This window comes from Tyto alba, unplaced genomic scaffold (genome assembly GCF_018691265.1).
Source record: "Tyto alba isolate M040663 unplaced genomic scaffold, T.alba_DEE_v4.0 Super-Scaffold_42, whole genome shotgun sequence".
Classification (NCBI taxonomy): domain Eukaryota; kingdom Metazoa; phylum Chordata; class Aves; order Strigiformes; family Tytonidae; genus Tyto; species Tyto alba.
The window spans coordinates 3,548,291-3,571,266 of record NW_024881318.1 but is presented as its reverse complement, the minus strand read 5'-3'; the positions used below and the strand labels follow the sequence as shown (position 1 = coordinate 3,571,266).

At 47.2% G+C, this 22,976-nt stretch overlaps 1 protein-coding gene across 4 annotated transcripts in view; it reads left to right on the top strand.

Moving 5' to 3' along the window:
• The window catches only part of WDR7 (WD repeat domain 7), a 125,102-nt gene that overhangs the window by 84,378 nt on the left and 17,748 nt on the right, over positions 1-22,976 (top strand). For all 4 annotated transcript variants that reach the window (XR_006166696.1, XM_042804856.1, XM_042804855.1 and 1 more), the window contains 4 exons: positions 6,342-6,459; positions 7,193-7,342; positions 8,091-8,173; positions 13,831-13,930. Coding sequence is in view for 3 of the 4 variants with exons in the window: in XM_042804856.1 (XP_042660790.1) it covers positions 6,342-6,459; positions 7,193-7,342; positions 8,091-8,173; positions 13,831-13,930 (451 nt within the window). In the remaining variant the exon portion in view is untranslated. The remainder of the gene's footprint in view (positions 1-6,341; positions 6,460-7,192; positions 7,343-8,090; positions 8,174-13,830; positions 13,931-22,976) is intronic.

The following is a 22,976-nucleotide window of genomic DNA, read 5'->3' as shown; positions in this document are numbered from 1 at the left end:
AGTTAATCTGTGAGCCACTCAGGAATTGATAAACCGTTCGTTTAACGGGGAAACAATTTTCTTCCTAAAGGAAGAGGGCTGACTGGCCTGCCACGTTTTCTTTGCAAGTTTTTCGCTTGGGTGGTTAAAAAAAAAAATAAAAAAAATAGTGTCTGAAATTGCTGAGGTCGTCATAATTGCTTATTTAAGTATTAATTTTACTGTATTTCTTTTCATAAAATGCAGAGGTTTGGTTTTCAGCGGGTAGTATTTTGCTTGATGGCTTTGCTGATGTCTGGCAAGCTTTCTGGGTATATCCTGAAGGAGAGTTTTACGTGGATGGAAAATGGCAGTAGTGCTTGAAAACTTTTTTTAAAACTGCAGTAGGTCTTCAGCGGCCAGGTGGACATTCATCTACGTGAAAAGCTGCGTGTTTAGCGGAGGGAGGGGGTGTGCTTAGCCTACAGATGTTCTTGCTTACGGCGTTGCAGTAATAATATTTCTTTAGGTATGAAAAAAAAAAATCCTTAAACAATTAGCCGGTTTTCTGGTTTATTCTAAGGCTATTGTTTGCTAAATCGCAGTAAACACTGTTTTTCTATGTCTCGCTGTGAAACTAGAATTCCCTTCTAATTAGCAGTGAGGTGGTTAAACTCTGTAGTTACGTTTTCGGTTACTTTTCTGCTCTAGACAGGAATTTCTTTTGCTTGTCACAGTCAGCTAACCTCAGGATCCAGTTTCAGATCGTGCAGTTCCGCAAGCGGCCCCGCCGTCGGGGAATTTGACTTTCCAGCTGTTTTTACAAACGCTCGTGTATAGACAGACGCGCATTTCAAGCGACAGAGAACCCCCCAGGGTTGTCTTAGTGCCACGTATGCGGTTTTGTCGTCCGCCTGGGGAGGCGTGAAGGTTTCTGACTTTTTTTACATTGCTTTAACACAGATATGAGCCGTTTTATTTAACAGTTCCCATTTTCTGAAGATTTAAAGAATGACTGATCGCCCTGTGTTTGGGGGGGGTGGGTGTTAATGGAGAAATACAAAGTGGATTAATATTGTTATTTGTCTTCCAATTATTTCTTGCGGTGTGACAAAAGAAACAAAAACGTTTTGCCCTTGCAGAGAATCTCCTAAGCCCTATTGTATGTAAATACGGACTTTCAGAAGCCAAGCGAACACAGTCCTTTGGAAAGTCATTTTCAGCTTGCGATGACATCCTTAGCTGTCAGAAAGATTAGTATGGCTCTCTATCCACGGAGCACTGAATAAATGAATGTATCAGCATGTAGCCCTGAGGAGCCCAGTGCAATTTTCATCGTGATAAATTGCATAATAAGCGAGAAAGTGTTTGCTTATTAATCCATAACAAGATTTAGATTGAAAATGGCCTGTTACGTTCAGGGCGGATACAGTACCGACCGCAGGCAGAGCAAGATGGAAAGAAATAGAGCAGCGACGTGTGCAGGGGGTTAAGTGTGCATCTCACCCTCCCGGTGCCCTGCTGAGCTGCCCCTTTTTGTGCCTGATTTACCGTGTACACAATAACAGCGCGCAGCTGCCCGGCTTCTCCCTGATGTTAAGAACATTTTATGAAAGAGCTTTTATGTCGAGCTTCTGCTTTAAGGGGGGGAAAAAAAAAAAAAAAAAAAAAAAAAAAAATCACTTCGCGTTTATTGAGCGAAAAAAAAAAAAAAACAAAACAACCTACTAGTGTTTTTTCTTTTTTTTCTCCCTTCTGAATTAAATAAATATCTGAGCTGTTAACCAAAACTCTGGTATTTATAACACCTCCGCTCTCCCAGTTCATCCTAGTCCCCGAGGGTTATACTGTGCTAGCCTGCCGTGCCAAATGAAGCTGCTCAGTTGTGAGGATTAAGAGTATTTTTTTCTAGCATTTATTGGGCTTTGATTTCTTGGCAGGGATGATGGTGGGGATCACTGCTGGCCATTATTTTTGCTCTTTGAATTACAAGGCGCAGTTCGGTATAGATGATGATCTGATATACCAAAATTAGCAGATTGCATTCTAATCTATCCACATGTTTATATATATATATATATATGTGTGGGGGGGTGTGGCCTAAAATAATTAGCTAAATCTCTTTAGTTTTGATTGTGTTTAGTGGGAAACTTTACTTTTATATTGTTAGGGATTCTATCTGGGGAGCCGTAGGATATATAGTAGGGACATCCCTAGTTTTCAAGGACGGTGGAACATTTTTAGAACCTAGCCTAAACAATTGCTGGAATTGGGGGGGTTTAAAGGAGAAATGTGAGCGGGGTACCTGGTCCTAGACGTGGCAAGCTGCTGCGTGCTGCCGCTACGGAGCTGATTTAAACCTGGGAAGCGCCGGGATTTGGGTCCGTGCCGGTTCTGGTGTAGACCTTGGATTCCGGGAGGCTGGAGCTGAGCCGAGGCGAGCTGCGGTTGTCCCAGGAGAAAGGGCAGCTTTGAGCTTTGTGGAGTTTTCAGCTGGCATCGGGCTGTGGAAGTCGAGAGATGCAGAGATCCGACTGTTTTCCGTTCATCGCCACCGATACGTTTTTCCGCGGTATGAGCTCCAGCTCTTCGCGGGCAGCTTGGTGCTTGCCGCTCATTTTAAGAATCAGCTTTTTTTAAATGCACCTGCCTTACTTTTTGTAGACGGTGAAGTCCGTAAACATTACCCTGAAGCTGTGAGAACTTGTGCTGAACTTGAAAACGAGATATCTCTGAAACAAGTCTGTGTTCCTTTGAGAGCATTATCCAGCTAGCACGCGGGTTCCCAGAAAATTCCAGACGTGCGGGTTGCTGGCGGTTGGTGATGGGTTTGGGAGAGGAGAGAGCGTCACTCCCTGACGGTGCAGGTTAGTGGGCACTGAGGCTCAGCCTTCTGGAAATGAGGAAAAAGGCCCAAACAGAAGGGAGCGATGAACCCGGTGACCGCTGGGAGTTTTTCACTGCCGTCCGCAGGCAGGCTGGCGCGCGTGGCGGGACGAGCGGGGCCCGGCCCGTGGGTGAGGTGCACGGGGCTGGCTCGGCTCGCAGGGCAGGGGGGAGGTCAGGAGTGGGATGGTGGGGGCGAGGGGGCCGGCACGCACCGCCGACTTGGCTGAACACACGGCGGTCCCAGAGTCCCTGAATCTGAGCGCCGAAGTTTGGGCGGGAAAGCCAGCAGTTCCCTCCGGACGGTGGGTTTGCACCTGCTTCGCTTCTGTTCAAGTGAAAGGCCGGCGGGGACATCTCCGGTGCTGCAGAGGCTTCCTCGGCTTTCAGATTCAGGGGTTTCAATGCATACAACAACGGTGAGCGGCAGGGAAGAAAATGGTAAGAAACTTTGATTTGTATTTCTGTGAATTCAGAGCTGTAAAAGGGTGATCGGTCCATACCGCATCTTGTCGTTGCTCTGGGAAAAATGATCTGACAGCGAATGCTCTAACCGCCCTGAAGCTCTTTCTTGCAGAGTATTCAGTTTGTAAGCTTTCGCAATATTAAATCATATATTGCATATAGAATTCTTTTTCAAGACGCTTCAAGAAATCAAGAGGTGTCGTCCTCTATAGACACCTCTCTCTTTCTCTCTCTCTCAAAAACTAGAAGAATTAAAGAGATAAGTTATGTAACTGTTCCGTTACCCCATGCTACCTAAATCCTCTACAAAATCATAAACAGATTTTGCAGTAAGCTAGGTGGGTTTGTAAACTTCTGTTATTCCTTACCAAAAAAAAAAAAAATCAGAAGAGCACAGGGGGAGGAACCCCTTCAAATAGCGACGGAGAGGAAATTTTCAGGGCATCTGAGGAAGTGCCATGTCAGGCTTATTTTCTCTTACTCGCATTTGCACATGTGGTCTCTTGTGGAAGTGGTGTGGGATAAAAAAAAAAAAAAAGCACCTTTTGTGCTCCCCATCCTGGTTCTGAAAATGTCGCTTTCCTCCCGTCTCGCTTCCAAATATTGTAGGGGCCGGGCTAGGAAACACCAGAATACTATTTAGTTTCTGGTTTAGCCTGAAAGCAGAGCAGCTCTCAAATATTAATGTCACAAGGTGAGGAGGCAGATTGGCTGGCTTGTTTGGAGGGGTGGCTGCGCCCGGGATACGGGACACCTGGATCGTGATTTCCAGGCCTTCGGGGTTGGGTTGGTTTCTCCTTTCCCTCGTTTATTTTCAGAGCAAAACGAACCCGGTTGACCCTGATAAACCACTTTTGGAAGCACGTAGCCATGCTGAAGGGGTAGAAGTATGGACCGATGAGGCTGTTCTCTGTGACTCTGCTTTTATTTCCTGGGGCTTGCCTGCCCGGGGGGGGGGGGTTGCTGTCAACTTTCTGGTTTAAAGAACCCTTGAGGATGCTCTAAGGTGGAAGGAAGGGCTAAGCCAGCCCGGGGGGGTCCAAGGGAGTGGAAAAAAAGCTCTCCTGGCCCGTGGCCTCGCAGGGTGGGGTGGGCAGAGGTGGCAGAGCCAGCGGCAGCGGCACCAGCGGGGTTTGGAGTGTGTGAAGCGAATGTAGCGGGCGAGCCCTTCGGCGAAGGAGTAACCTGCTGCTCATTTGATGGGAGGTGGGAGGATTTGCTCCCTCCCCGAGCTGCCCGAACGGCGATTGCTGCCCCTGGTCCTGTGCAGAAGAATACTTCATTTCCACAGGAAAAAAAAAAAAAGAGTAAACATCTGTGTGTTGTTTGCTTTGTTGTTGTTGTTGTTCTGTTCCTGAATCTCTAGGTAAAATAACGAAGAGAACGGAGAGCTGAGGAGGGCTTTCAGGGCGTTCTCAAACACAGTTTTTCATGTAAAATCCATGCAGAATTGCCACGTATTCAGATGGTGGACTGATACCAGGAATGAGCAGAAGAAACTTTCTTTTGGTTTGGTTTGGTTTAAAACCAAACCAAAACAAAACAACACAAAACTTCTAGGGCTCCTCCTTGGTGGAAGTGTACTTCAGAGCAGCGGGATTGATCAGGCTCTGTGTTACGGGGAAACATTGAAATGTTTTAGAGGTGGCAAACTGCTCTGCGGTCTCTCTTCCCTTGCTGCAACAGTCGCGGCGGGTTCCTTTGTGGGCTGGGTGGACGTTTCGGGTGGATCCCAGGGCAGCTCGGTGCCCCGGTGTTCCCTGCCCTTCTGCAGAAGCTGGGTTCCATCTCGGAGCACGCCCATCCCCGATTTCCCCGTAGCTCTCCCCACCGTTTCTTGCCCTGTCCCTCTCCCTGCCGGGCTGCCTGCCCGCAGCGCCTCGAAGCCGGCGCTGAAACGCTGCTTTGCTCTTCCCTAACGCGCAGCCCTCGGCGCCCGAGTGCCTCGGGGTGCTGTTGGGAGTCTGTGCTCTCGCCTTTCGGCACGCAGCAGGTGGAGGTTTATATATTAAATAATTCCCTGAAGGCACCGAGCTGGTAGCTTGGAAGGGTCCCCGTGCTCTGGGCCCCCGGGCTGGCGGTGCTTCGGGCGGCCCGGGGGTGGGAGCGCGGGGCGGACTTGGAGAATTGCTGGATAACGTACAGTTAGCCCCCAAAAACCCGGGCTCTGCTGTGACATATAGTTAAAATAGTGCAGTTTTAAGAAAGGAAGCTTTCGGACAAAAATGAGCCTATGTGCAGTCTCTGTCACGCACGTATGCTCTCAGTTACTAAATACCGGATTTTATTTTTGCTTAAAGTAGTTACGGGGTACTTACTACCTGATTGTTTCTTGCATTAATCTTGTCATAGCAAATAAAAGCACCTCGCACGGGAAATTTAGACGCCAGTTGATCCCTTGCTGTTATTCGGAGAATTGCAGTTAAAACCTCGGTGTTAGAAATTCTAAAGGGCTTTTGAATAATTCCGGTGCTTGGAAAAGCATAAGGTGGGGGGCTGCCTGTCCATCCCATCATGCTGCTGCGACTGAGTCATGCAGTAAAGAAAATCAAACCGTATAGATTCGGTGGGTTTAGTTCTCCAGGAAGCTTCTTGCTTTTCTCACCTATAAGCAGTGCTTAGCTGAATTAAGGAAGAATTACTACGGACAGGGTATTTTTCAGCCCGCGTTTGAAATGCTGTAAAAGAATAAACCATAAATTCTTGGGAAGGCATTCTGTGTTTGCCTTGTCCTCAGTTGGGCGATATGTATTCAGCAGAGAGAGATAATTTGTTAACAAGGCCTTTTTAACACTTTGGACAGATGCACATACTGTTTTCAATCTTCATGGTTAATTATTCGATTTTGTATGTGATGATAGAACACCCTGACTCCTAATCACTCTTCATTGTTGGAAGTCCATTATATTCTAACTGTTTGAGTGCTCCCGTTGACCTTGAACTGACATTATAAGCTGTTCCTAATCTTTTCCCTCTGTATTTCTAACGCTCCTTTTCTTTCTTTCCCCTCTCTTTGTCCGGTGCCCGTTTAGCATCACAATGGGGCTGCCCCTGAGCCCGGCCGCCGACTCTGCCCGCTCGGCGCGACACGCGCTCTCCCTCATCGCCACGGCCAGACCGCCCGCCTTCATCACCACCATCGCCAAGGAGGTGAGCGGGGCCGCAGCAGCTCGTCCTCCTCCCGGCCTCGAGGCTCCGGGCTCGCCGGCAGAGACGGGGAACCGAAAGTCCCTCCCTTCTTCCCCGAGAAGGGAGACGGCAAGTGGGATTATTTGCCGATAGCCCAACCGCGCGCGATCCGTGACAGGAGCGCCGTTGAGCTGAGTGCCGATGGGTTGTGTCTGCCTTCATCTGTTCTGTCCTGCTCCTGTAACCTTCCACGAGCGCCGTGCTTCCCTTTAAGCGGTGCGCGCGCACAGTGAGCGTGAGCTTGGCGGGTGCGGAGGAAAGGGTTCGGTGCCGTGGGGTTGGTGTAGGCTGGGCACGGCCGGTCTGAGCAAACCCGGGCCCAGCCCGGAGCTGGGGCCGAGCCGAAACGGTGGGACGGGCTGCGGGGAGGCACCAGCCAAAAGAAAAAACCCGCTGCAGAGCAGGTGTCTGACACCCAAAGCTAACGTCCGGGCGTGCGAAAATCGAGTCACCGCGGCACTCGCTTATCTCGACCTTTAGTTCTAAGAGCTTAAGAATTACTGAAAACAGATAAGCCCTTGTTGAAAAACCGCACCAAGGGCAAGCATTACTCTACTCATCGTAAGGGGGCAGGGGGGGATAACCCACAGGTCTCAAAGGGAAGCAAAGCGTTCCTCCTGCTACCGGGCTCCCCTAATGCACCGTGAGCGCCGAGAGCGTGCGGGCGCGCGCGCGTAACTCCGCTCTCCGGTAGGTGCACAGGCACACCGCCCTGGCAGCCAACACGCAGTCGCAGCAGAACATTCACACCACCACCCTCGCCCGGGCCAAGGGAGAGATCTTGAGAGTCATCGAGATACTTATTGAGAAGATGCCCACCGACGTTGTGGACCTGCTGGTGGAGGTAAGGCTGCTCCGCCACATCTGCTCGTGGGTCTGGTGCAGCAGCGAAGAATGGGTTGGCCTGGAGGCGAATCGTAGGATTTTGTTCTGCGTGGGCCCTAATTGTAGAACCACAGGATGGTTGGGGTCGGAAGGGACCTTAAAGGTCATCTACTTCGAGCGCCCCAGGGACGCCTGCCACTAGCCCAGCTTGCTCAAAGCCTTTCTGTGGGTGAGGAGGATTTGTTTTCTACCACCCAGCTCTTTTTTTTTTTTTTTTTATTGAACGCTAGAAGCTTAAATCGCATTTAAATTGCATTAAATTGCATTGCTGGGAAAAAAAAAAAAAAAAAAAAAAAAAAAAACAAGCAAAAGAATTTGCTGGAGGTACGGTGCGCTCGTGGCTCCGGCGCCTGAGTGCGTGGGTGTGTTTACGCTAGTGCTGCCGACAGTTGTTGAGGACTGGTCCAGATGAGGCAGCGGATTTGCATCTTTGCTACCGATGCCGTGGTCACACCAGGGCTCCGGTAGCTTACGCTGACCAGTAGTTTGTTGGTTTAGAGCTGTTTACGGGTACTCTGAAGGGTTCCAGTTGTAAACTCTGTCATAAGCAAGAGACGGTTCCTGTTTGTTCTAGCCCCACTGTATTTTCAAGTTAGATACCAAAGGCGCAGTCGGGCACAAAAAAAGTCTCTCTTTTTGCCTGCTAGAACTTGTATTACGAAACACAACATACAGTGTGTCAAATGATTTTAACTTCTGTTTCCAAGGTTATGGACATCATCATGTATTGCCTTGAAGGATCTTTAGTTAAGAAGAAAGGTCTTCAGGAATGCTTCCCAGCCATCTGCAGGTGAGCTCTCCCTCCAAGAATACTGTGAAGCAAATTGTAGGGTCACCAGCAGGATATCTTTCTTTCTTAAGAGTGAAACCATCTTTTACACGATGCTTGCCCCTTAAAACAACAAATGGGAAGAGTGATTTTAGCTCGCCTCTGAGCCCTTGTAGGATTTTACTTCTCTGCCAGATGTGGATCAGAAAAGAAAAGCATTAGCGACTCCCTGAAGCCTGGATATATTTTAAAAGTCAAAAAAGAGGTAAATATTGTGCGATGTCATGAAAAATTCTGTCCGGCTACTCCGTTGGAACAGCCGTGCCAGCTGAGCAGCTTCCTCCAAAGGGTTCATCAATATCTTTGTCGTTAGAAAAATGAGAGTGATGCACTTGAGTGACAAGTTAGATGCCGATACGCACGACCAGCCTGGGTGAATTAGTTGCCACCGTCAAGGCGACTGGGGAAAAAAAGGCGATGGTGGCGGCAGAAGATAGGGATGAGGCTTGGGGGTGGTGTTGCCAGCCACACGATGTGGGTCGGCGAGTTTGGCCAAGTGGCAAATAAACTTTGAATTGCTTGGGGAGCTTAAGGGCTCTGTCCCAGATTTGGGTGAGTGGTGGGGCTGTGTGGTGCTCGGCTGCCCTCTGAGCTCAAGCTCTGGTGGAGAGTTTTAAGAATAAATGTTCTTCCCTGCTGCAATCCGCCTCGTGGGGTGGCAGCCGGGCTCGCCCCCCAAGTCCTGCTGAGCTCTTCACGGGGGCACGTGGCTGTGGGGAAGGGCGGGGAGCTGGAGGTGACGGATAAAAAAGCGCCGAACACCTTCCCGGCTCGGGGCAGCCCGGGCCCCTGCCTCGGTGAAACGACGCAGGTGAATTTGCCTGGAGGGCTGGGAGGGGGATGAGGAGGAGGAGGATGAGGAGGAGGATGAGGATGAGGAGGAGGAGGATGAGGAGGAGGATGAGGATGAGGATAAGGAGGATGAGGAGGAGGAGGAGGAGGAGGATGAGGAGGAGGAGGAGGAGGAGGAGGAGGAGGAGGAGGAAGAGGAGGAGGAGGAGGAGGAGGAGGAGGAGGAGGAGGAGGAGGAGGAGGAGGAGGAGATCGCCAGCCCGGGGCCAGTTCTAGTTGGCTCGTCAAGCGGTACTTTCACCCAGTAAAACCTGATTTATAAAACGGGGACACTTACGGTGTCTTTAGGCGATGATAAACACCCCAGTTATACTGTTAAACTGGTACAACCAATAAATTGTAATAATCATCTGTCGACCATTACGTTTTAATTTAATAGGCTATTAAAATATTGAATAGTTTCAAGAAAAGAACAATTATCCTGTTGACAGGTAGGATACTGATAGAGGTAATCTTCCTTCTTCCTAATACTTTAAAAGGCTTGCCTTAAAATAGAAATGCGAGGGTAAGTGGGAATTAGCGTAAAAACCTCCGTATTTCTCTTGTATTTTTATAGCGATGCGTTATCTTAAAACTTTGTTAAATTGCCAGTAATATTTCCTCTTCTACCTCCTTATAGCCACTGTAAAAATGACACAGCGCCCCGGCGATGCGGTCGCTCGGCCCGCGGGAAGTTCCCATCGGGGTTGTGGCAAACGCCCGAAGCCCTGGCGGGATCCCAAGCGGGGGCCCCCTCGCCGCCACCCCCCCGCTGCCGACCCGGGCGCTGTCGCTGGGCTCTTCCCGCCGGGCTGCTCGTGGCCACGCTGGCGAGCGTGCCCAGCGGCAAACCCGGGGCTGCCGTCAAGCGCCCCGGTGTCGTTTCTCTCGGGTTTTCAGCTGGTTTTTATTTTTTATTTTTTATTTTTTTTTCCTGGTGCACAAACGTGGCGGTTCGCGCTGCGACTGGCTGGGAGCGTGACTCGCCCCTGCTTGGCTGGTGGAGAGGTAAAGCCATCGCTGGGGATATTCCTGGGTATCCTATCCCCCCCCCACACACATGATTACAGCGTTTATTTTTTGGCACATTCATTCCTTACAGAGGATCACACCGCCTTTTGGCGTGCGCCGCGCAGACCCGTTCCCCGCCAAAGCAAACTGAGCGCCGAAGCGCGGCGCGACGGGGTCGGAAACGTTTCCGATGCTGCTTTTAAAATCCCGCGGGGCGATGCTGAAAGCGGCGAAATTGGCTTTGACCGGAGCGTTTTCCAGGTTCAGCGGCCGCGGGGCGAGTGGTCCCCGCCGGGCGGCTGAGTTAAAGCCGGCTGCGTAACGGCGTCGCCTCACCCAGGAAGGCAGATTAAATTTAAAATAACAAGCGGTTCACACGGCTTTCTTTACTAGGGAGCAGGCTGGCAGGAAGAGTGAGAGTTTCAAGGGTTAAGGAAGCGAGGCTGTACAACAAAACTTTATATCTTGATTATTTCCAGGATTTTGGAGAGTATGTTTGAAGGAATCCGAGTCCGTCAGCTGGAGGTGCTGTTGGGGTAATGCTCAGGGGAGCCTGAAGCCTCATTCTGTAGCAGGGAAAGAAAAAAGAATGAAATGTAGAGTAGGACTGAAGAAATTATAATCCAGAACCCCTCTGGCTATTGTAAGATACTGATGTTTGAAATGCAAATTTAATGAAGCCGTGATGTTAATCAACAAATTCTTTTTAATGAACACTTTGCATCCCATTGTTGTGCTAGAATGTTAGGGTTTGGTTTTTTTTTTTTTTTAAAAAAAAGTTTTATAACCCCTTCGATCCTTCAGGAAGCCAGTGGGGCCTTTGCTGGGCCAGTGGCTTTTCCAGTATGAGCCCAAGCCCACTAATATTTGGTGGCAGAAAACCAGAAAAAAAAGATAATTTTCCTCCCAGGTCCTTAAGGCAGGCTCGCCGGCGGAGCGGGGCTGGGGCAGCACCCGTGGGACGGGCCCCTGCGTGGGGGGTGCCCCGGCCAGGCTTGCAAAAAGGGATTTGTAGCGTACTGGAAATCTGTGCTGGCGCCTGGTGCCCTCTTGCACTCTGCCATCATTAGGTTTAGAAAAGGGGGGTGCAAAGGATCCCCGCAGTTAAATCTGTGTGCGGCTGGAACAGTGCTAAGCTGACTGAAAGGGAAAGAATGAGGCTGAAGAGCTGGCAACTGAAGGACAGTTTAAAGACTATTTTTATTTTTTTTTTTTGGAAGAGCAAACTCAAAAACATCTATTTCCATGAAGCTTTTTTCCCCCAAACGCTCTGTGGTTACGTAGTCTGATGGATTCCTCTTTTCAAAGGAAAATACTGACTCAGCGCTCTGTCTAAATGGGCATTTAAATGCAGCGAGGAGAGAAATGCTGTTTGCTTACATAAAAGAGTACAGGATATTCTCTTTCTAAATCTATAGGAGGAGACAAGTGGCCTGCGCCCGCTCAGGAGCGTAATGGAATTAATGGGGATATAAAACATTCTGTAGGGAAACTTTCTGTTGCGGTCCATTGTGCTTGCACTGATCGAGCAGCGGGTGGTTTTTTTAGAAGTTTATCTAGAAACCCCGAGCTTGCTGGTTGTATCAAATAGCCTGGAAACCAGCCCCCTCCCTGCTCACCTGGGGCACCGCTTGCAGTGTGCACGTGTTGGTAGTTTGATGTGAAACGGGGCAAAACACCAGGGCCCCCCCCCCCAGTTGCAGCCCCACGCTTTATCCACCACGTACGGAGAGGCTTTAGACCCTGCGGGGACCTGTTCGCCCACACCGTTATCCTCTTTTTCTCTTCTTTTATTTTTTTTTTTTTTTTTCTCATGACTGGCTCCCGCCTTGTCTGCCCCCGAGCTCTTTCCCAACAGCTCTTGGTTTTTTTCTGAGCGCTCCTTTTTGTCTTCTTAATTGAGAAAGTATTATTCTGCTTTGGTGGCTATCATTATTATTATTATTGTTGTTGTTGCTATTATCATTATTATTATTATTGTTGTTGCTATCATCATTATTATTATTATTGTTGTTGCTATTATTATTGTTGTTGTTGTTGTTGCTATTATTATCATTATTATTGTTGTTGTTGCTATTATCATTATTATTGTTGTTGCTATTATTATTGTTGTCGCTATTATTATTATTGTTGTTGCTATTATTATCATTATTATTGTTGTTGTTGCTATTATTATTATTGTTGTTGTTGCTATTATTATTATTGTTGTTGTTGCTATTATTATCATTATTATTGTTGTCGCTATTATTATTATTATTGTTGTTGCTATTATTATTATTATTATTATTGTTGCTATTATCATTATTATTATTGTTGGTGCTATTATTATCATTATTATTATTGTTGTTGCTATTATCATTATTATTATTGCTGTTGCTGCTGTTATTATCATTATTATTTTGCTGTTATTATTACTACTACTAGTAATATCATTATTCTCAATAATAATAGTAGTAGTAAATGACAAGCTCGTTGTGGGGCCCCCACTGACCAAAGGCGGGTTGATGGGGCGGACGCTGCCCGCAGACGGAGCTGATGGAGATGGTACGTGGCCCCGGGATGTTACACGGGCCGGGGGGGCTGTGCCTCACCCGGGGAGGGCCGATGGGCACGGACAGACGGACAGACACAAAGTGCATCTCAGCTACCTAGCCTTGCCCTTTCTCCCGCGCAGCTAGGGATTTCCTTTCTTTTTTTTTTTTTCTTTTTTAATTTTTTTTTTTTTTGATTTTTTTTCCCTTGTTTTTTTTCCCTCTAACACCACGTTTCCTGCAGTTTTTCTTCCCGTCTGCCATCCGGCGCTGTAGAACCGAGTGTCTCACTCCTGCAAGAGAGCAGTTGCTATGGCACTGTGGAATCCTGAAGAACGGGGAGATAGATGGTTGTGAGGTTTGTTGCTTTAAGCCATAAATATGGTCAGCAACACATTTTTGTATAGACTGAGTCCAGAAATCGCCGGCAGACTTTATTATGGTAAAATTTAACTGTAAAAATAAAATTTAATTGGAAATGCAGTTGGCAGTTTTCACGGGTCTGTTCTCCTTTTTATAAGAAAGGCACAATGATATTCCCAAAGATTTGAATTTGAAATGAGGATTTTGACTCTCTCGTGTTTCAGGGTGCAGAAATCCCTTGAATTTTGCAATTGTTTGAATTCAAATCGATGCCATACGGTTACACTGGACAGCAAGGACTGTTGCGGGTTTCTTGGCTCCTCTTCACCTGGAGGATGTCCCTGGATTAACGAGCACTTGATGAATTTTCCCTTTTTATTTTTTGATGCCAACCGAAAATGTATGAGTCTGCATATTTTTCCTGCCGCTTTCTCTCCCTCTTTCCCGTTTGATTCTCGAGCAGTAGCGCTCTGAAATAATTCAGGGTGGTAGGTTGTCTTGAAATTTGAGGTCCAGCATTATCGTGGCAGTCCACTGTAAACGTGGTACACCCGTGGGCACTGGGGCACCTGGTGCGTAGCGCGTAGATTCTTCCCAGACTCCGTGAAAGCGCTCAGCGCTGCGCGGTAAAAATAAAGAAACCTGATGTGAATCGGTGGGGATGCATCAAACATCAGCGGGCTTTTGTTTGCTGAATGCCAAGTAGGAAAACTGGCAGCTGATGGAGATTTTTTTTTTTTTTTTTTTTTTTAATTTTTTTTTTTTTAAATCAAATCTCTGTTCCAGCACTGCTGTTAATTACCCGGTGGCGTTGCAAATTAATTTCCCCGGCGCGCAGGCAGGTCGGGTCTCACCTGTTACCTGTTCTGATGTTCCATTCAGGTTCTACATGGTCAGCTATTACGAGCGGAGTCACAGAATAGCGGTGGGAGCTCGCCATGGTTCAGTGGCCCTCTACGACATCCGGACTGGGAAATGTCAGGTAAATAAATCATTGTGACTTCCCCCCCCCCCCTCCCGTGAAGTGTGGAAGTTATTGAAAGGAAAGAGCAGCGAGCTCTGCGTCGGTTGACATGCTGAGCTGCTGGAACGTTATGGATAATGCCGAGGGGATCAATAGTTTAATGAAGGCCTCAGAAGTATATAGAGCCCTACTGTCTTCACTCACTGGAACCGAAGGGGTGCCACCCATGGGTTAATAATGAAAGCCCAACGGTAGGCGATACCTCTGCTCGGAAATAAATGAAAAAAATCGGATTTTTAAAAGCGCGGGTTTATAGCGGGATCCTTATCTGCTGTAGAAGTCACAGAGCAAATCTGCTGAGGTTTTGTTCGGTTTTGGTTTGGTTTTGTTTTGGTTTGTTTTTTTTTTCCCCAAAACTCCTCTCTACAAAATGCCACGATGCTTAGGTTTGAGGTATTTACAGTTTTTCTGAGGTTAAACAAGGTACGTATTTTCTTCTCGGTGACCTAGAAGAGGATCTATTTAAGCATAATGTTGGAATGAGTGCTTGGAATTCAAAATGTTTATATGACAAAGTGTTTGCCTTTTTTCGAAAAGTTCATTGTTGATGTTCTTCATTATTCCCTGTACTATGTGATCAGTTATTATTTCTCATTGAATTTCGACAGCCTTTACGTAAAGCTTGGATAAAATACCTGCATTTTGAATCTGCCTTCCTCCCTTCGTGTGTGCTTAAATATGGGGGATTTTTTCTGTTGTTTCTCAAAGCTGTTCTCTTTATTCCCTACGAAACGTGCAGTATAGGGAAGGTGGGGTAGATTTCTTCCTGCTAGATCCGCAGGGTCACGCCGCTGTGCTGGCGGAACCGCGGTCTACGTGACTGGTTCATTGCTTGCTCTGACACTCTGGGGTTTATTTTCCAAATCCAGTCGCTGACAGCGTTGTGTGTTCGCTATTTTTTGTTTAGACACCCATCCTCTGGAAGCCGGGATGGCCAGATTTATTTTATAAATAGCTGGATAACGCAGGCAAAGAGGAAATGTGGGCTGCTCTATCTCGGTTTAGCTTAAGTCGCTTGGGTCATGATTTATTCATTTACCTACAAAACGAGCCCCCCAAGAGCTGCGTGTGCTGATATATCCGGTGTCTCTGGCCCCCTTCCACGAGAACCACCCCTCTGGCTGGATTTGCCCAGCGTGGTAAAACACCCCGGGTTTTCTCTTTTTTACCTTTCCCGCCCGTTCTCTGCGAGGTTCCTCTCTGAGCCTCCCGGGGCTCCGCATTTCTACCAGGAAACTGTCCGAGGGATTCGCCCGCCTCGCCTGAGCTGGTGCTGAATGTTCACGGCGCTTGGTTTCTTGTTTTCTTAAGACGAAGCTTCCACTCCAACCACGGAAAGCGGAGGTGGGTGTGACTGTGAGGGGACTCGCGGGGTGGCTAGGGCAGGGTGCTTTGCAGATTTTTTTATTATTATTATTATTCATGAGACAGGAAAATTTGGTGAGTGCCAGATATGATTATTAGGGGGCAACGCCATCTGTTGGATGCAGTTTTTCTTATTGCAAATCTGATCTTTGAAGTTATTTCTCACAGTTGCAGATTTCAGGCTGCTCAGAAGATGGGAAAGAACTCCAGGATTGACGCGGTGAAAAAGTTTTGAAATTGGAAAGAAGCTCACATTTTAGTTTTTGGGGGGGTTTTTTTGTTTTTTTTTTACAGAAGTTAAAGCCTTCCAAACGGTCCATCAGATTGTTTGCATTGCCGTGGCGTGCTTAGCTCGAGCACGGATGGGGGCGCGTGCCTGGGGCCCTGCCGTGACGCGGAGCGGGCACCTTGGCCAGGCTCCCTCCCCCCCCGCTCTCTTTTTGGGACCTTTTTGCTTTCGATACGAATTGCTGCTTCGTTTCTACCCAGAAAAATGTTGGTCTGCCGCAGGCCATCCTCTAGCTTAAGCTCGTTTGGTTTCTTTGTGACGTTTCTTGAACAATATTACCGGAAACGCGCTATCAAAAAATGGCTTGGCCGTTCATTGTTTAAAAATAGGTGATTTTTTGCATCTTTTCCTGAAGCCATAAACATCATTTCGCGTTTAAAAGTGGGAAATACATACGAAAGTTTTATTAGTTGCCCCATCACAGCTCACGCCTGCGCTTGCCTTAATCAGGCCTCAGAATTACCGATTGGCTAAGAAGAGGGGGGGAACTGCTTTCCCCACCTACCCCCCCCCCTTTATAGTCATCATGAAGGGTGTGCACTAATTGCAATTAGCGCTGGGATGGGCAGAGGGGGGCACAGTCGGGGGGGGGGGGCCGCTCCTGCCGCCGCGGGGGCTGGAAGAGCCGCGGGTTCCTCCACGCCCGCTGGAAGGGCGTGCCAGCGTGTTGATGCCTTAAAATATCAAAAGTTGGAAATTCAGTGGGTTGGTTGTTTTTTGGTGTTTTTTTTTTTTAAATTCCCACAACGATAGAGTTGTGCCTCCTTAAGTCTTCGCACCACTGTTGACTTTTAGCTGAAATAACCGGTTCCTCTCCTTGGTTTTTACCCTTCTGCCTTATTTACAGGCAGCCTTAGTGCTCGCTTCCAGCCTTTGGTTTTGAAAGGTGCAGAGGACTCTCAAAACTCCTCGTCTATAACACACTCTCCATTTTTTTCAGCCCTTCTTAAGCAAAACCAGTCATCTGTGTTGGGGGCCGCACGTGGACCGCCTTCGGTGTTTATGCCAGCCTCCCTGCCGAGCTCCCCCAGATCTTCTTTCCCTTCTTGTCTCCCGTGAAACCAGAGCTTTGAAAGGCATTTTATCGGAATATTACTTTGCCAGATGAAACCGCACCCCAAACCCCGTGGTTTTGACGCGTCGCTCTCGTGCCCCGGGCGTGTTCCTGTAATGTAGGGCCTCCTCTTCCCCCTCCAGATGCGTTACTCGCTCCTGAGGCGTTTTTTGGTGGTTTCCTACCAAATCACCGTGGGGGGGGGGGGTCCTTGTGTCGTCAAACCCCCACAGCTCAGGAACTCGCGTGGGGAGGTGCACGTTCAAATTGATCTTTTCTTTCACACGGAAACCGGGCCCAGGGAGTAGCGGCTCTGAAGAGCGCTGGGGGGGGGGGGGGGAAGGGGGGAGAGAAGCTCTCCGTCAATTAAAGCTTTTCAACTTTAATTAAAACCTCGGCTTGTGGCAGCAGCTGTTGCAGGCGGCCGGCATCCCTCTGCTCAGCCCAGCAGGCTGTTGTCCCGGCCCCGCGGAAGCCGGGGGGGTCGGTGGCACTGTTGGGGTGTCACCCACCTCCTGGGCCGGGAGGGCGGTGGGGTGTCCCCTCCGGGGGGGGGGGGGGGGTGGGGGGGTGTCCCCCTCACCTCCATCCCGCTGTCTGTCCGGATGTGTCACCTCTTCCTTTCTCCTGGAACCAAACATCATCTTCCTCCCCAGCCGCTCCGCGCAGGCTCCCGGCTCTGCTGCTTCAGATGGGAAATCTGCTTTTTTGGGGGGGGGCAACATCGCCCCTTCCTGAGACGGAGCTGGGGGAGCCGGGTTTGCCTTGCTCCCGAGATGCCGGAAGGGGAAATATCAGAAATCCTCATAAAAGACAAGAGATTTCCCTCCTTGCGCTTGCTTTTTGATTTTGTGATGTTGGCGTTGAATAATGCATGAGGCAGCAAGCTGGGAACTTAGCACTGTGCGTACTAACGTAGTTACGGCGATAAAAATAAAGCTTAAAAAGTTAGGTTTTCGTATCACGCAGCCATGCTAAAAAAAACCAGAAAACAGAAAACAAACAAACAAAAACAAAAAAAAAAAAAACAAAAAAAAAAAGAAAAAAAAAAACAAAAAAAAAAAAAAAAAAAAAAAAAAACAAACCACAAATCAAATAAATCAAAATCCTTTCTCAGTTGAGTTGGCGGCAGGATCTGAGCGGTGTGGGGTTCTGTGCCACTGAAATTATGTCACAGATTTAACACAGGCGGTAGAAAAATTTGCAGGAATTAGCAGCAGCAGAGCCAAGCGCTGGCCTAAATATGCACCCTAAATGCAGTTACTTTCTTTTTACGCTATAGGTGGAATAGGCTGCTAACGACAGGAATTTTATGACCTTCTTGCAGGAAAAAAGGAGGCATTTTAACAAAAATGGTTCGTAGTTTTTTTTTTCCTTCCAGCGCATGTTTATTTTGTTTTCAAGAAAGGTGGTTGCCTGGACTTGACTGAGAAATTGCACCTAATGATTAAGAGAATGATGGATGTCAAGAATCACCTTTTTTAACAAATAATAAATCAGCATTTATATAGGATAGGTTTTCTCCAGTAAAATTTACTATATTAGTATCGCTTATTTAACAAGGTGTCAATTATTAATACTGCCAGTAAAGTTATCTGCATTTCGGTATTTTGCTTTTGCTTTCCATTACTGCTGCTGTGCAGGTGTGTGTGTTAACTTGTGAATTCTACCTAACGTTTTAAAAGATAGATTAGTAATCATAACATCTCAAAATGTCCTACATTTAAGCTTAATTTTGAGGAAATTCGCATTTCGGGGGGTGGGGGGGGTTTTAAAACGTTAAATCAGAATGAAAATTGCAACCCCTTTGTATTGTATCATGAGTATTCCAAATGCATTGGGTCTTTATTTTTTAAATCTCTTTTTTTTTTTTTTTTTTCCCAGCATTTAATAGAGAAATGAGGTTGCCCCTCTCTCTTTTCCGTGCCGTCGCTCACCCAGGCTCCCGCCGCGCTCCCAGCGGCCGACACGGGGGGGGGGAGCGGGGCCGCGGCCCCTCCCCGTGGCGCCGGATCGATTTGCCCTTCAGCTCTCGGCAGCGACCCGGGGCCCTGCTGTTGATTTTTCCACGCGCCGTCCACGCGGGCACTATTGACCCGTGGCTCGTGGTTTCCCGCGCCGTCTCCGTGACGCGGGTGATCAAAGCCGACGGGCTCGTTGGGGCGCGGCTCGGGAAGCCGCCGTGGAGCGGGGGCCGCCGGGCTGGGGGGGGGGTTTGTTCTCGGGTCGTCCGGGGACCCGCGGGGCGTGGGCTCCTTTGGGTGGCGTCAATCCGGAGGGAAAGGTTCCGCGAGGCTCCGGCGGCACGGCCTCGGAAAGGTCGGGAGTGACGGCGAGAATTCGCGAAGGTTTTGAGGGGAAAAGAAAGAAAAAAAAACAAAAAAAAAGCAAAAAAAAAAAAAAAAAAAACAAAAAAAACCAAAACAACAAAACAAAACAAAAGAAAGATAAAAATTAAAAAAAAAAAGAACAAAAAAAAAAACAAAAAATAAACCAAACAAACAAAACCCAAACAAAAAATGAAAAAAAAAAAAAAAACAAACAAAAAAAACCAAACAAACAAAAAATGAAAAAAAAAAAAACAACGAAAAAACAAAAAACAAACAACCAAAAAATAAACAAAAAAAAAAGACAAACAAAAAATAAACAACCAAAAAATAAACCAACAAAAATAAAATTAAAAAAAACCAAGAACAACAACAACAAAAAAATTTAAAAAACACCAAACAAAAAATAAAATAAAATTTTAAAAAAAAATTTAAAAAACCACAAATAATAAGCAAAAATAAAAAACAAAACAAAAAATAAAAAAAAAATAAACAGCAAGAAAGAACTACACGAAAAAACTGTTATGAAAAAGGAGACAATGTAAAATGTCCAGATCCCTTGTAAAATTTTAGGTGCTTTGATAACAAGCTCCAAAATAATAATGGCAAATAGAATTATCAAACACTTCAGGTGTTTGGTTTTTTGTTTTGGGTTTTTTTTTTTTAAATCCATTAAATTATATTTTTACTATAAAATAGCCGCATCTTGAAGGAGATTACGGGGACGGCTCCTTTGTAGTAGTTTTGCCTTTTGCACTAATATTATTTTACCCTGTACTTTAGATTCTTCGTATGAAGTGCCACCACGGAGGGTTTACTTTGTTTTTGTCATAAATAAGACTGATCCACCATAAGCAATTTCCTACTATTATACTGCACTAGGGCCTCTGTTCTGAAAGTTGAAATTAGAATTCTGTAAAATACTGGTATATTTTCATACAATATTATTTGCTGTTGAACCCATTTAGCGTTTTCTGTCGCTGGATTTCGCGACCAGAATATTTTTAAGTCCCTCGAGGCCAAGAGAGGCGATGGGAGGTAAAGGTTCTGGAGGAGGATTTCCCAGTCCTGCTGCGTCCCCTCCGCACCGAGGGACGACTCAAGTTCCCTGTAAGAGCAGATTTTTAATTTATTTATTTATTTATTTATTTATTTATTTATTTCCGATAGTGCCTGATGCCACATCCATCAGAGTGACATCGGCGGTCTCCAGAGCAGCATTTAGCAGTTCAGTGCGTATTCATCACGGGTGACGTCTCTCTCAGGAAAGCCAAATTGTAGCTGGGGGGGGGGAGCGGAGGGGAGGCGAGGGGTGAGGAGGGATCGCCACCATCATCGGGTCTGGCCGGGCGCGCCTTCAGAGAGGTCAGCTCATCTTCATCTTAAATTTTAGAATAACGGGAAATCTGCCGGAATCCTCATCATTTGTTTCAGTAGTTCATTGTTTTCATTGTTAAAGCTGCGTTTTGTTTCTGGCTTGACTTTGCTGGAGCTTCCACCTCCGACCGGTGGGTCCTGGTTTACGTTTAACTGTTAATTTGCATAAGAAACTCCTTAAATTTCTCCACGCGGGTGCTGTGGCCAGCGCCCCACCGTCGTACTCGCTAAAGGGGCTGGAGGGCTGCTCTCGCGGACTGTGCCGTTCTGGTTTTTCCTCCCCAAACCCTCTCGGACTTCTCCTCCAGCTCTGTCGGCAGCGGGTTTTGCGCGGCTTTTAGGTTAAGTCAGGCCCTTTTGGGGCCCCGGGAGAAATGCACGAAGGCAGCGGTTTTTCTGTTTACAGCTGCTTTCCAACCCGCATCGATTAACCGGTATTTAATCCATCTAACAGCCAACCTGTTCGTTCCGTATCATTTTTGTTTCTCCCAGGAACGTGTAAGACTGCACCAGGCGCCTTTCAGAAGGGTTTTGACTTTTAGCATCAAGCCCAAGAGGTTTCAGCAAGCTTGCTTGATGCAACCTCTTTTCTGTAAAACTACATCGTTGGCAATGCTCGTGTTTACATAAACATTTCATTGCTATCAATGTTGCGTGAAACATAACCTTTCTTGGGGGCAATTTGCATCAGGTAGGTAAGCCTGTAATTATTCAGGTCTTTCTCTTTGCTCGTTAAGGTACAACTAATAGCGGGAGCTCTCTGCCTTTCCCTGGAACATCCTTATTTTTCTGAGGATTGGTGGGAGTCCGTGTTAACGAGCTGCGAGCTCTTCGGCTGCTTCACTCAGAGCTCCTGCGTTTGGCTATGCTTACCAGTGCACATCTTGCTTCTGAAGTTTTTTATTGGGAAAAGCAAATGATTCTGTTGCAATTTATTCTTTTGTCTGAAGAGAAAATTCATCAGTTTTAAGCACGGCTCTGAAAATACCGGGTAGCGGGTATAGATAAGTCTTTAATCTTGCATATAGGTTCTGGTTTTGCCAGGAAATGGACGTTAATTATCATTTTAGTCCTTCAGTGTCTTCTTGTGTCTCTTAGAGGTTGAGACGGAGATCCTGAAACGGGCTAAACAATGCAACAGGGATTTGGCGTAGGAAAGGGACCACAGATTTGGTGTTTTGCCAATAACTCGCTGAATTGAAATGCAAACATGTTCTGAACTGATTGTTGGGTTTATATCCGTTTTCACAGCCTGATAAGCCTGAGGAGTTAATGCCCAAGAGGTTATTTTTTTTTCTTTTTATTTTTTTTTGGCTGAGGCCAAATGATTGGGTTTGAGCTGGGCTGCAGTTCTGTGCAGGCAGCCGGGGTAGCTGCTTCTCTTGCGGGCAAAAACTCCGCACCGCCAAAGGGCTCGAGACCCTCTGTGAGCAGAAGACGGGCGGTTGGCGTGGCTGGGACCCACGGAGACTCCCCGGGGGTGAGAGCTCGTGGAGCTTGCCGTGGGCAGGAGCGTCCCACGCAGAGCTGGCGGGCCGCACGGCCGGCTGTTGCGGTTGGATGTCCCTGGGGAACAGCCAGGACTCGCTCGTGAGTACAGCAGTGCGAGGCCTGGCTTGTCCCACGGCGAAGGTGGTGGTGGCCTGGAGGTTCAGGACCCATTTTTCAGCGATGATGCTGAAAGGTTTTGCCAGATTCCACAGAATTTGTTCCAAGTTTTATGATTACCAAAGGTCTAGTCAAACCACCGGACAGTTTTTGTGTTACTTGCTCAGTCTGACCAACAGTCAACTTCTACCATTGTCTTGAGTGCTGAGAGAGCTGGTTGGGTTGGGTTGGGTTGAGCTGAGTTGAGTTGGGTTGGGTTGGGTTGAATTGGGTTGGGTTGGGTTGAGTTGGGTTGGGTTGGGTTGAGTTGAGTTGGGTTGGGTTGAATTGGGTTGGGTTGGGTTGGGTTGCGTTGGGTTGGGTTGAGTTGGGTTGGGTTGAGTTGGGTTGGGTTGGGTTGGGTTGGGTTGGGTTGGGATGGGGGGTGTGTGGTTTTTAAGGCAGTGATTCTAAACACAGCGGTGACTTTGTGGTTTGTGTGGTGCCCTTTCTGCTTCCGTGCTCTACCTAAACACCAGCCCAGAAAATTAGAAATGTGTACATGCTGCTTGAAATTCCCATCCTGCCTGTGCGTGTGGCTTTTGACAAACTTCCTCAAGTTTCTATTTCTAGAGAAACTGATGGATAGCTAAAAGGGAAAATGTATGGCTGAATCACCTCTCCGTTCTTCACAGGGAGGTTATATTCAGGTTGCGAATGACACAGCCTGTGCTCAAAAATGAAAACCCGGTACAAAATGTTTACAACCTTATCCTGCGCCTTAGTTCTATTTTGAAAAGAAATTATCATAAGAAGAGGGCTGAGTAAGAATAACAACTTTAGCAGAAAGGCTACTGCGCAATTAGCCTAATGCATGTGTGTTTTTAAGCTTTTTTTTTTTTTTTTTTCGTTTATCTGCGTGATCTCATCCCGCTTTTATTCTGGATAACGGAAAGCTGCCTCCATTTAAATAGGCAAATACTTGCTGGCAATTTTTCTCTTGCT